We start from the raw sequence: 14,820 nt of genomic DNA on the forward strand, positions 1-14,820 counted from the left end.
CCACTATCTATGATGTAATCTATAGCTGTGGAGAGCTAACTCATCTTGTTGTTACCATGACCTGTATTCAAATCAAATCAAATCACATTTTGTTGGTCACATACACATGGTTAGCAGATGTTATTGCGAGTGTAGCGAAATGCTTGTGCTTCTAGTTCCGACAATGCAGTAATATCTAACAAGTAATCTAACAATTCCCCAACAACTACCTCATACACACAAATCTAAGTAAAGGAATGGAATCAGAATATATATATATATATATATATATGGATGAGTAATGACCGAGCGGCATAGGCAAGATGCAATAGATGGTATAAAATACAGTACAAATGAGATGAGTATTGTAAGATATGTAAACATTATTAAAGTGGCATTATTAAAGTGACTAGTGTTCCATTTATCAAAGTGGCCAATGATTTTAGGTCTGTATGTAGGCAGTCTGTATGTAGGGGGGTGGGGGATGGGGGGGGGGGGGGGGGGGTGGGGGTGGGGGGTGGGGGGGGGGGGGGGGGGGGGGGGGTGGGGGTGGGGGTGGGGGTGCTCCCTCTGCTGTTTCCTGAAGTCCACGATTACCTTCTGATCCAAGACAACTTGATCTGGGTGAAAAATGGGTAGCTGATGTTGAATATTCTAAACTGGTCAAATCCTGACTAAAATCAGTTGGAACGAGTCTACAATTTCTCAGATGGTCTGTGTGGATGGAATTAGCAATAATTCATTCAATATTGATCTTGATCTTGTCAGATTTCCTTTTTGACCTGGCTATACAGTTCTGATTTCGGGAATGCAACTGAGAAAATCTGAACAGATGATTCTACGCGGACACAATCAACACAGCTAGATAGGAGTGTTATGTTGACTCTGCCATCTGACCTCTCTCCCCTGCCCTGTGTGAAGACTGTATATTAACTCTAAAGCAGTCTGTGTGTGGTCATGGCATGTCTGTCTCTCTCGCCTGTCTGTCTCCTTTTTGACAGACGGCATGCTGACCCTGAGAGCGAAGCCCCCCTCCGAGGCAGAGTTCATTGATAGCCTACAGAAACTGAAGCTCGCCTTCAACCTACTGGTGAGTGGACTTCCTCCTGCACTAACCTCCATGATGCCGATGTACAGTACAGTAGTGAGTCATTTAGCAGACTCTCTGATCCAGAGCCACTACAGTAGTGAGTCATTTAGCAGACTCTCTGATCCAGAGCCACTACAGTAGTGAGTCATTTAGCAGACTCTCTGATCCAGAGCCACTACAGTAGTGAGTCATTTAGCAGACTCTCTGATCCAGAGCCACTACAGTAGTGAGTCATTTAGCAGACTCTCTGATCCAGAGCCACTACAGTAGTGAGTCATTTAGCAGACTCTCTGATCCAGAGCCACTACAGTAGTGAGTCATTTAGCAGACTCTCTGATCCAGAGCCACTACAGTAGTGAGTCATTTAGCAGACTCTCTGATCCAGAGCCACTACAGTAGTGAGTCATTTAGCAGACTCTCTGATCCAGAGCCACTACAGTAGTGAGTCATTTAGCAGACTCTCTGATCCAGAGCCACTACAGTAGTGAGTCATTTAGCAGACTCTCTGATCCAGAGCCACTACAGTAGTGAGTCATTTAGCAGACTCTCTGATCCAGAGCCACTACAGTAGTGAGTCATTTAGCAGACTCTCTGATCCAGAGCCACTACAGTAGTGAGTCATTTAGCAGACTCTCTGATCCAGAGCCACTACAGTAGTGAGTCATTTAGCAGACTCTCTGATCCAGAGCCACTACAGTAGTGAGTCATTTAGCAGACTCTCTGATCCAGAGCCACTACAGTAGTGAGTCATTTAGCAGACTCTCTGATCCAGAGCCACTACAGTAGTGAGTCATTTAGCAGACTCTCTGATCCAGAGCCACTACAGTAGTGAGTCATTTAGCAGACTCTCTGATCCAGAGCCACTACAGTAGTGAGTCATTTAGCAGACTCTCTGATCCAGAGCCACTACAGTAGTGAGTCATTTAGCAGACTCTCTGATCCAGAGCCACTACAGTAGTGAGTCATTTAGCAGACTCTCTGATCCAGAGCCACTACAGTAGTGAGTCATTTAGCAGACTCTCTGATCCAGAGCCACTACAGTAGTGAGTCATTTAGCAGACTCTCTGATCCAGAGCCACTACAGTAGTGAGTCATTTAGCAGACTCTCTGATCCAGAGCCACTACAGTAGTGAGTCATTTAGCAGACTCTCTGATCCAGAGCCACTACAGTAGTGAGTCATTTAGCAGACTCTCTGATCCAGAGCCACTACAGTAGTGAGTCATTTAGCAGACTCTCTGATCCAGAGCCACTGCAGTAATGAGTCATTTAGCAGACTCTCTGATCCAGAGCCACTACAGTAGTGAGTCATTTAGCAGACTCTCTGAACCAGAGCCACTACAGTAGTGAGTCATTTAGCAGACTCTCTTATCCAGAGCCACTACAGTAGTGAGTCATTTAGCAGACTCTCTGATCCAGAGCCACTACAGTAGTGAGTCATTTAGCAGACTCTCTGATCCAGAGCCACTACAGTAGTGAGTCATTTAACAGACACTCTTATCCAGAGCCACTGCAGTAATGAGTCATTTAGCAGACTCTCTGATCCAGAGCCACTACAGTAGTGAGTCATTTAGCAGACTCTCTGATCCAGAGCCACTACAGTAGTGAGTCATTTAGCAGACTCTCTGATCCAGAGCCACTACAGTAGTGAGTCATTTAAGACTCTCTGATCCAGAGCCACTACAGTAGTGAGTCATTTAGCAGACTCTCTGATCCAGAGCCACTTACAGGAACAATTAGGTTTAAGTACCTTGCTCAAGGGCACTTCGACAGATTTTTCACCTAGTCGGCTCAGGCATTCGAACAAGCAACTTTTTGCTTTACTTTGGTCCTAACCCTTTACTTTGGTCCAACCCCTTTACTTTGGTTCTAACCTCTTTACTTTGGTCCTACCCCTTTACTTTGGTTCTAACCCCTTTACTTTGGTCCTACCTCTTTACTTTGGTCCTACCCCTTTACTCTGGTCCTAACCCTTTACTCTGGTCCTAACCCTTTACTCTGGTCCTACCCCTTTACTCTGGTCCTACCCCTTTACTCTGGTCCTAACCCTTTACTCTGGTCCTAACCCTTTACTCTGGTCCTAACCCTTTACTTTGGTCCTAACTCTTTACTCTGGTCCTAACCCTTTACTTTGGTCCTAACCCTTTACTTTGGTCCTAACCCTTTACTCTGGTCCTAACCCTTTACTCTGGTCCTAACCCTTTACTCTGGTCCTAACCCTTTACTCTGGTCCTAACCCTTTACTTTGGTCCTAACCCTTTACTTTGGTCCTACCCCTTTACTCTGGTCCTAACCCTTTACTTTGGTCCTAACCCTTTACTTTGGTCCTAACCCTTTACTTTGGTCCTAACCCTTTATTTTGGTCCTACCACTTTACTCTGGTCCTACCCCTTTACTTTGGTCCTAACCCTTTACTTTGGTCCTAACCCTTTACTTTGGTCCTAACCCTTTACTTTGGTCCTAACCCTTTACTTTGGTCCTAACCTTTTACTTTGGTCCTAACCCTTTATTTTGGTCCTAACCCTTTACTTTGGTCCTAACCCTTTACTCTGGTCCTAACCCTTTACTTTGGTCCTAACCCTTTACTTTGGTCCTAACCCTTTATTTTGGTCCTAACCCTTTACTTTGGTCCTACCCCTTTACTCTGGTCCTACCCCTTTACTTTTGTCCTACCCCTTTACTCTGGTCCTAACCCTTTACTTTTGTCCTACCCCTTTACTTTGGTCCTAACCCTTTACTTTGGTCCTAACCCTTTACTCTGGTCCTAACCCTTTACTCTGGTCCTAACCCTTTACTCTGGTCCTAACCCTTTACTCTGGTCCTAACCCTTTACTCTGGTCCTAACCCTTTACTCTGGTCCTAACCCTTTACTCTGGTCCTAACCCTTTACTCTGGTCCTAACCCTTTACTCTGGTCCTAACCCTTTACTCTGGTCCTAACCCTTTACTTTGGTCCTAACCCTTTACTTTGGTCCTAACCCTTTACTTTGGTCCTAACCCTCTACTTTGGTCCTAACCCTTTATTTTGGTCCTGCACCTTTGATGTTGACAGATTTAAAGGGGTATTTATAGGTTTAATCAAGCTAGTGGTGGAGCCTCCACCATGTTTCTTACATCTATAAACATGGAAACATGGAAGGACCAAGGGGATTTTGAAGGGAATTGGGACAGACATCTTTTCGTTTAATTGTCCAATGGACTGAATTGAAATAGAAACCTTGCTGCTACTTTCCTATACGGCGGTGCTGTGGTGAACTGTCTCTAACAGTGTGTCACTCTGCCCCCTGCAGGCCAAACTGAAGAAGCACATCCAGAATCCCAGTGCTTCTGAACTGGTGCACTTCCTCTTTGGCCCCCTGGACCTGGTAAGAACCCGACTGATACACACATAAATATATATGTTTCGTAGGGAGTGCATTCATAGCAGGCAAAGTTGGTTGAAAAGACATGATAACAGCCAGATCACAACCTGAAATGTTTCAAATCTGGTTGCGATAATGACGTCATCCAGCCTGTATTTAGATAGGACTTGATCATCCAGCCTGTATTTAGATAGGACTTGATCATCCAGCCTGTATTTAGATAGGGATTGATCATCCAGCCTGTATTTAGATAGGGATTGATCATCCAGCCTGTATTTAGATAGGGATTGATCATCCAGCCTGTATTTAGATAGGGATTGATCATCCAGCCTCTATTTAGATAGGGATTGATCATCCAGCCTGTATTTAGATAGGGATTGATCATCCAGCCTGTATTTAGATAGGGATTGATCATCCAGCCTCTAGTTAGATAGGGATTGATCATCCAGCCTCTATTTAGATAGGGATTGATCATCCAGCCTCTATTTAGATAGGGATTGATCATCCAGCCTCTAGTTAGATATGGATTGATCATCCAGCCTCTAGTTAGATAGGGATTGATCATCCAGCCTGTATTTAGATAGGGATTGATCATCCAGCCTCTAGTTAGATAGGGATTGATCATCCAGCCTCTATTTAGATAGGGATTGATCATCCAGCCTGTATTTAGATAGGGATTGATCATCCAGCCTCTATTTAGATAGGGATTGATCATCCAGCCTCTAGTTAGATAGGGATTGATCATCCAGCCTCTATTTAGATAGGGATTGATCATCCAGCCTCTATTTAGATAGGGATTGATCATCCAGCCTCTATTTAGATAGGGATTGATCATCCAGCCTCTAGTTAGATAGGGATTGATCATCCAGCCTGTATTTAGATAGGGATTGATCATCCAGTCTGTATTTAGATAGGGATTGATCATCCAGCCTGTATTTAGATAGGGATTGATCATCCAGCCTCTAGTTAGATAGGGATTGATCATCCAGCCTGTATTTAGATAGGGATTGATCATCCAGCCTCTATTTAGATAGGGATTGATCATCCAGCCTCTAGTTAGATAGGGATTGATCATCCAGCCTCTATTTAGATAGGGATTGATCATCCAGCCTCTATTTAGATAGGGATTGATCATCCAGCCTCTAGTTAGATAGGGATTGATCATCCAGCCTGTATTTAGATAGGGATTGATCATCCAGTCTGTATTTAGATAGGGATTGATCATCCAGCCTCTATTTAGATAGGGATTGATCATCCAGCCTGTATTTAGATAGGGATTGATCATCCAGCCTGTATTTAGATAGGGATTGTTGGGTGTCATACTCTGTCCCTGCAGAGAAAATACGTCTTACTGTTGACTACATCAGGTCAGGTAGGAGAGTGTTTCTAAACATTATTCAGATTTTTTTTTTAAATGGAACAAATGCCAGTGACAGCAACTAAACCTTTTGGCCTTCTACTCAACTATGTCTGGCCAGCCAATCAGAACACTGTGTGCTTTAGGAAGCAGTCTTCCCCACAATGTTGACTAAACCACTGTTATCGTAGATTCGCCACACACAACCAATCATCTACTGAAGTGGGGAGGAGAACAGTTCAATGTTTGTATTGTCCTAGTCACCAACATGCCATACCCTCTATTGTCTTCTGTGTGGTAGCTTTCCTGCAGGGGGGGGGGGGGGAGTCTAATGAGTGATGTATCTAGCATACACACACACACACACACACACACACACACACACACACACACACACACACACACACACACACACACACACACACACACACACACACACACACACACACACACAGTTCCATCATGGAACTAAACAGACCGGATAAGTGTGGTTAAAGCCTTACCACATCAGGTGCAGCCACCACAATTGCATAAGGATGAATGCTAGATTTACCTAACCTGATGTGTATTATTGAGACAGACACACCTGGTAACTAGATTTACCCAACCTGACGTGTATTATTGAGACAGACACACCTGGTAACTAGATTTACCCAACCCTGACATGTATTATTGAGACAGACACACCTGGTAACTAGCTTTACCCAACCCTGACGTGTATTATTGAGACAGACACACCTGGTAACTAGATTTACCCAACCTTGACGTGTATTATTGAGAGAGAAACACCTGGTAACTAGATTTACCCAACCCTGACGTGTATTATTGAGACAGACACACCTGGTAACTAGATTTACCCAACCCTGACGTGTATTATTGAGACAGACACACCTGGTAACTAGATTTACCCAACCCTGACGTGTATTATTGAGACAGACACACCTGGTAACTAGATTTACCTAACCCTGACGTGTATTATTGAGACAGACACACCTGGTAACTAGATTTACCCAACCCTGACGTGTATTATTGAGACAGACACACCTGGTAACTAGATTTACCTAACCCTGACGTGTATTATTCACACAGACACACCTGGTAACTAGATTTACCTAACCCTGACATGTATTATTGAGACAGACACACCTGGTAACTAGATTTACCCAACCCTGACGTGTATTATTGAGAGAGAAACACCTGGTAACTAGATTTACCCAACCCTGACGTGTATTATTGAGACAGACACACCTGGTAACTAGATTTACCTAACCCTGACGTGTATTATTGAGGCAGACACACCTGGTAACTAGATTTACCCAACCCTGACGTGTATTATTGAGACAGACACACCTGGTAACTAGATTTACCCAACCCTGACGTGTATTATTGAGACAGACACACCTGGTAACTAGATTTACCCAACCCTGACGTGTATTATTGAGACAGACACACCTGGTAACTAGATTTACCTAACCCTGACATGTATTATTCACACAGACACACCTGGTAACTAGATTTACCCAACCTGACGTGTATTATTGAGACAGACACACCTGGTAACTAGATTTACCCAACCCTGACGTGTATTATTGAGAGGGAAACACCTGGTAACTAGATTTACCCAACCCTGACGTGTATTATTGAGACAGACACACCTGGTAACTAGATTTACCCAACCCTGACGTGTATTAGTGAGACAGACACACCTGGTAACTAGATTTACCCAACCTGACGTGTATTATTGAGACAGACACACCTGGTAACTAGATTTACCTGACCTGACGTGTATTATTGAGACAGACACACCTGGTAACTAGATTTACCCAACCCTGACGTGTATTATTGAGGCAGACACACCTGGTAACTAGATTTACCTAACCCTGACGTGTATTATTGAGGCAGACACACCTGGTAACTAGATTTACCCAACCCTGACGTGTATTATTGAGACAGACACACCTGGTAACTAGATTTACCCAACCCTGACGTGTATTAGTGAGACAGACACACCTGGTAACTAGATTTACCCAACCCTGACGTGTATTATTGAGACAGACACACCTGGTAACTAGATTTACCCAACCCTGACGTGTATTATTGAGACAGACACACCTGGTAACTAGATTTACCTAACCCTGACGTGTATTATTGAGACAGACACACCTGGTAACTAGATTTACCTAACCCTGACGTGTATTATTGAGACAGACACACCTGGTAACTAGATTTTTCCAACCCTGACGTGTATTATTGAGACAGACACACCTGGTAACTAGATTTACCTAACCCTGACGTGTATTATTGAGACAGACACACCTGGTAACTAGATTTTTCCAACCCTGACGTGTATTATTGAGACAGACACACCTGGTAACTAGATTTACCCAACCCTGACGTGTATTATTGAGACAGACACACCTGGTAACTAGATTTACCTAACCCTGACGTGTATTATTGAGACAGACACACCTGGTAACTAGATTTACCTAACCCTGACGTGTATTATTGAGACAGACACACCTGGTAACTAGATTTTTCCAACCCTGACGTGTATTATTGAGACAGACACACCTGGTAACTAGATTTACCCAACCCTGACGTGTATTATTGAGACAGACACACCTGGTAACTAGATTTACCCAACCCTGGCGTGTATTATTGAGGCAGACACACCTGGTAACTAGATTTACCTAACCCTGACGTGTATTATTGAGACAGACACATCTGGTAACTAGATCTACCCAACCCTGACGTGTATTATTGAGAGAGAAACACCTGGTAACTAGATTTACCCAACCCTGACGTGTATTATTGAGGCAGACACACCTGGTAATTAGATTTACCCAACCCTGACGTGTATTATTGAGACAGACACACCTGGTAACTAGATTTACCTAATCCTGACGTGTATTATTGAGACAGACACACCTGGTAACTAGATTTACCCAACCCTGACGTGTATTATTGAGACAGACACACCTGGTAACTAGATTTACCTAACCCTGATGTGTAATATTCACACAGACACACCTGGTAACTGCCCTATGATACTGCCTCATTGCAACATAGCCTTATAGTACACCTGGTTACTGTCTCATGGCAACATAGCCTGATAGTACACCTGGTTACTGTCTCATGGCAACATAGCCTGATAGTACACCTGGTTACTGTCTCATGGCAACATAGCCTTATAGTACACCTGGTTACTGTCTCATGGCAACATAGCCTTATAGTGAACCTGATTACTTCCAGGTGCTCCAGTGTATGACCTGTGACCTTTACCCTCTGACCTCTAGGTTCTCCAGTCCTGTGGTAGTCCAGAGCTGCCACGCTCCGTGGTCTCCCCTCACCTGTCCAGAGATGCAGTAGACTTCCTGAGAGGTCACCTGTCGCCTAAAGAGATGACCATCTTTGAACTGCTGGGAGACGGGTGGACACGACCTAGGTGAGTCTTTGGGGTTTGTGTGTGTGGGAGGGATGCTTGTGTGTGGGAGTTGTGCATGTGCCGGTGTTCGTGTGTGTGTGGTTGCAGGTGTGCTGTTTTTTGAAATATTAGATGTATGATACTTGTGTTTCTTTTTGTCGAGCAAAACTTTTTCTGGAAGGTACTACGCCGCGCATTCAACATCTTCAAGATACACTACATGACTAGGGCTGTTGTGGTTACCGTATTACCGCCACACCGACGGCCACGAGTCATGAAGGCAGTCAAATTCCACGTGACCGTTTAGTCACTTTAATTAGGCTTCTCTAAGCTCTGATGCTGCTGATGGTCATTAGTAGCCTACCAAACGTGCTAACTGCCTGGACCTCAGCACTCTATTGTCCCTCTAATCACTCTGATATCAATGCGAATGTAATCAAAAATCTAATCAAACACTTCATGAGAGCCCAACATTTCTATAGGCTATGTAATTGCACTAGAAAACTGAGTGATGGCCTCTATTAAAAAGAGGAGGATCCCATCAGCTTTCTATAGGCTAGGCCTACTGTATTTATTTCTTAACTTTCCTAATATTAAGCACATTGCTTCTCTTTACAACAGGAATATAGCCTACCTGGCATGAAAATGAACAATTGGAAAGTGTCCTCAATACTCTATGTATCTTTTCCACCGCCCCTGTTTCGATACAGGTGCATGATAATGGTCCATTCTAAATTAAAACAAATTTCACACACATATTATTTAGTATATATAAAGACAAGATTAAATCAAGAATAATGTGATGGGATACAATATTAGCTTATCACTTGTGAATTATATATTATCACTTGTGAATCATGCCCAACGTAAGGCAAGAAGCAATGCCTTTTTTTGTGTGACTTTTTCAAATCGTAGTCCCACAACTCATTTAGCCCATAGGCCAACAGGCTTTGATAAGGTTTGTAGCACAACTAAAGTGGTCAAATAACTCCTTAAATTGAAGCACATTAATCCGCTTTACAAGGGGTGTAGAGCCTAACTGGCATATATACAGAACGTGTGAGTTTGGGGAAGTTTGGGGAAGATCATTTTCACCATTTAAAATACACCTTTATAACAAAAGCAATGCTAGAATAATCACATTTGCGGTCACTTTTGTTTATGGTGTTTTCCCACTAATGGAACATTCTTTCTTATATCCTACTGCCATGCGTGCATTGCTGCACTTGAAATGTGAAGAAATAGTTTCATAGTTTATCAACATTTCAAGCTGAACGTTGTGATCTGTTGCGTCATGCTCATTGCGTAAAACTTATTTTTGATGCTAGTGGTTGTATTAATTTGGGATCTGATCACTCCCTCAAATCGTTTGGGGAAAATATATTTTCTGTTTTATTCAGCTTTGTTCCATTGTATTCTTCATACTATAAAATAATATAAAATAAAGCCACAGAATTCTAACCAAATGTTATCTGCTAAATTATATTTAGTTCCTCTGAAATAGACTACATTTTCTTCATATCATAATGCTTCTTTAGGCCTGTCTAAAATAAATAATGGATTTATTGTGAAGGTGTAGGCTATATTACATGGATTTATTAAACTTTTTAAAATGTAGATGTTCCAAAGGTCTGCATCAGTGGCTTGCCCTATACATTACCAAAAAGTATGTGGACCTGCTCGTCGAACATCTCATTCCAAAATCATAGGCATTAACATGGAGTTGGTCCCTCCTTTGCTGCTATAACAGCCTCCACTCTTCTGGGAAGGCTTTCCACTAGATGTTGGAACATTGTTGCGGGGACTTGCTTCCATTCAGCCACAAGAGCATTAGTGAGGTCGGGCACTGATGTTGGGCGATTAGGCCTGGCTCGCAGTCGGCGTTCCAATTCATCCCAAAGGTGCTGATGGGGTTGAGGTCAGGGCTCTGTGCAGGAAAGTCAAGTTCTTCCACACCGATCTCGACAAACCATTTTTGTATGGACCTCGCTTTGTGCACAGGGGCTTTGTCATGCTGAAACATGAAAGGGCTTCCCCAAACTGTTGCCACAAAGTTGGAAGCACAGAATCGTCTAGAATGTCATTGCATGCTGTAGCATTAAGATTTCCGTTAACTGGAACTAAGGGGCCTAGCCCCAATCATGAAAAACAGCTCCATAGTTTTTATTTAACCTGTTTGGGCTGCAGCCCGACACCGGTACACTTATGACAACAGCCAGCTCAAGTGCAGGGCGCGAAATTCAAAATATATATTTTTTAAATATTTTACTTTCACACATTAACAAGTCCAATACAGCATATCCTTTAACGAGTCACCAACCCGGATCCGGGATCACCCCCCACTCCCCCCCCACTGAGTAGCATAGCTAGCATAGCGTCACAAGTAAATTGTAGCATCTAAATATCATTAAATCACAAGTCCAAGACACCAGATGAAAGATACAGATCTTGTGAATAAAGCCACCATTTCAGATTTTTAAAATGTTTTACAGGGAAGACACAATATGTAAATCTATTAGCTAACCACGTTAGCAAAAGACACAATTTTTTTACTCCAACAGTTTTTTCCTGCGTCAGTAGCTATCACTAATTCGACTAAATAAAAATATATATAGCCACTAACCAAGAAACAACTTCATAAGATGACAGTCTGATAACATATTTATGGTATAGCATAGTTTTTTTTTGAAAAATGTGCATTTTTCAGGTATAAATCACAGTTCTACATTGCAGCTGCAATCTGAAATAGTGCCGACGCAGCCAGAACAATTACAGAGACCAACGTCATATAACTAATTACTTATCTTAAAACATTTCAGAAAAATACACAGCGTACAGATATTGAAAGCCCAACATCTGGTGAATCCAAACAATATTTCAGATTTATTAAATGTTTTATAGCGAAAACAAAATGTAGCGCTAAATTAGCATAGCCACGCCAGCCAGAACCAGCTGGGCGCCCACGACCAGTTCACATGCACGACAGATATATGAAATAACATCGTAAATTGGGTCTTACTATTGCTGATCTTTCATCAGAATGTTGATCAAGGTGTCCTTAGTCCTGATGAGTCGTTCAATCCATTCATAATGGCAACTTTCCCTCTTCATTTAGCATAGGTACTGGTCGACTGGCACGGATCTGTCCAAAGTAAAAAAAGTCACAGAACGGAACACGGCAAAACTCCCGAAAAAATTCAAATAATCTGATTAAACTATATTGAAAAAACATACATTACGATGATATGGTCACATGTATCAAACAAACTTCGAGACGGAGATAGTTTTCATCCGTAACGGCAGCAAAACAGTAGACAATCGCACCTCCAAATCGCGCGATTCAGAGAACCGGAAGTTGTCGGTCACGCCAAAGAAATAGGTCTTATTTCACGTCAGTACAAGATAAACAAAAAATTTCTCCTCTGACGTCCTCTTGACACCCAGAGGAAGACGAATGAAGTGTGTTTCGGGTCATAGGTGGCGTGACCATATATAGGCAGAGCGTTGAAGCGAGCATACACATCTTGCATTCTTCTTCTTGGTCAGGGAAAGTGCTGTCAAATGACTTCTGTTTCACTCAGAGACAAAATTGAAACGGTTTTAGAAACTAGAGATTGTTTTCTATCCAATGGTATTAATTATATGCATATAGTAAGAGCAATAATTGAATAAGAGGCAGTTTAATCTGTAGAGCAAATTATGCTAATGCGAAAACAGCACCCCCTGTATTCTCAAGAAGATATGAAAGGTACACATCTTGTGAATCCAGCCAACATGTCCGATTTTTAAAATGTTTTACAGGGAAGACACAATATGTAAATCTATTAGCTAACCACGTTAGCAAAAGACACCACTTTTTTTACTCCACCAGTTTTTTACTCCATCAGTAGCTATCACAAATTCGACCAAATAAAGATATAAATAGCCACTAACCAAGAAACAACTTCATCAGATGACAGTCTGATAACATATTTATTGTATAGCATATGTTTTGTTAGAAAAATGTGCATATTTCAGGTATAAATCATAGTTTACATTGCAGCTACAATCAGAAATTGCACCGAAAGCAGCCATAAAACTTACAGACACCAACGTCAAATACCTAATTACTCATCATAAAACATTTCTGAAAAATACATAGTGTACAGCAAATGAAAGACAGGCATCTTGTGATTCCAGCCAATATTTCCGATTTATTAAGTGTTTTACAGCGAAAACAAAATGTAGCGTTATATTAGCTTAGCACAATAGCCAGAAACACTTGGGCGCCGACGACTAGTTCACATCTACGACAGATATATGAAATAGCATCATAAAATGTTTCTTACTTTTGCTGATCTTCCATCAGAATGTTGGACAAGGTGTCCTTTGTCCAGAACAGTCGTTGTTTGGATTTAGAACGGCAACTTTCCCTCTTCATTTAGCACGCGCACTAGCCAAGTGGCACGGATCTCTCCATCGTCAACAAAGTCAGAGAACGGAACACGGCAAAACCCCCGAAAAAATTTCAATAATCTGATTAAACTATATTGAAAAAACATACTTTACGATGATATGGTCACATGTATCAAATAAAATCAGAGCCGGAGATAGTAGTCGTCCATAACGGCAGCTAAACAGAAGGCAATCCCACTGTCCACCTCGCGCTCCCAAGAGTACCGGAAATGAGGGACACGTCATACAAAGAGCTTGTATTCCAATTCAGACCAAGATAAACACGAAATTTCTTCTCTCACAGCCTCTTGACATCCAGGGGAAGGTCTATGAAGTGCACGTATACTCTTACGTATCATGCCCATGTATAGGCAGGAAGTAGAACAGAGCACCGATTTCAGACTTTCCACTTCCTGGTCAGGAAGTTTGTGCCAAATGAGTTCTGTTTGACTCACAGATATAATTCAAACGGTTTTAGAAACTAGAGAGTGTTTTCTATCCAATAGTAATAATAATATGCATATTGTACGAGCAAGAATTGAGTACGAGGCCGTTTGAAATGGGCACATTTAATCAGAGCTACTCAATACTGCCCCTGCAGCCATAAAAAGTTAAACTGTTCAGCCTGCTGTTAAACTGTTCAGCCTGCTGTTAAACTGTTCAGCCTGCTGTTAAACTGTTCAGCCTGCTGTTAAACTGTTCAGCCTGCTGTTAAACTGTTCAGCCTGCTGTTAAACTGTTCAGCCTGCTGTTAAACTGTTCAGCCTGCTGTTAAACTGTTCAGCCTGTTGTCAAACTGTCCAGCCTGCTGTTAAACGTTTCAGCCTGCTGTCAAACTGTCCAGCCTGCTGTTAAACTGTCCAGCCTGTTGTTAAACTGTTCAGCCTGCTGTTAAACTGTTCAGCCTGTTGTTAAACTGTTCAGCCTGCTGTTAAACTGTTCAGCCTGCTGTTAAACTGTTCAGCCTGCTGTTAAACTGTTCAGCCTGCTGTTAAACTGTTCAGCCTGCTGTTAAACTGTTCAGCCTGCTGTTAAACTGTTCAGCCTGCTGTTAAACTGTTCAGCCTGCTCTTAAACTGTTCAGCCTGCTGTCAAACTGTCCAGCCTGTTGTTAAACTGTTCAGCCTGCTGTTAAACTGTTCAGCCTGCTGTTAAACTGTTCAGCCTGCTGTTAAAC

At 42.3% G+C, this 14,820-nt stretch overlaps 1 protein-coding gene across 1 annotated transcript in view; it reads left to right on the forward strand.

The window, feature by feature from the left end:
- The window catches only part of eps8l2 (EPS8 like 2), a 110,724-nt gene that overhangs the window by 29,467 nt on the left and 66,437 nt on the right, over positions 1-14,820 (forward strand). Inside the window, exons 10-12 of the mRNA XM_039017016.1 lie at positions 981-1,069; positions 4,357-4,431; positions 9,082-9,230. Of these exons, the coding sequence (XP_038872944.1) occupies positions 981-1,069; positions 4,357-4,431; positions 9,082-9,230 (313 nt within the window). The remainder of the gene's footprint in view (positions 1-980; positions 1,070-4,356; positions 4,432-9,081; positions 9,231-14,820) is intronic.

The sequence above is a fragment of the Salvelinus namaycush genome, chromosome 21, assembly GCF_016432855.1.
Source record: "Salvelinus namaycush isolate Seneca chromosome 21, SaNama_1.0, whole genome shotgun sequence".
NCBI lineage: Eukaryota > Metazoa > Chordata > Actinopteri > Salmoniformes > Salmonidae > Salvelinus > Salvelinus namaycush.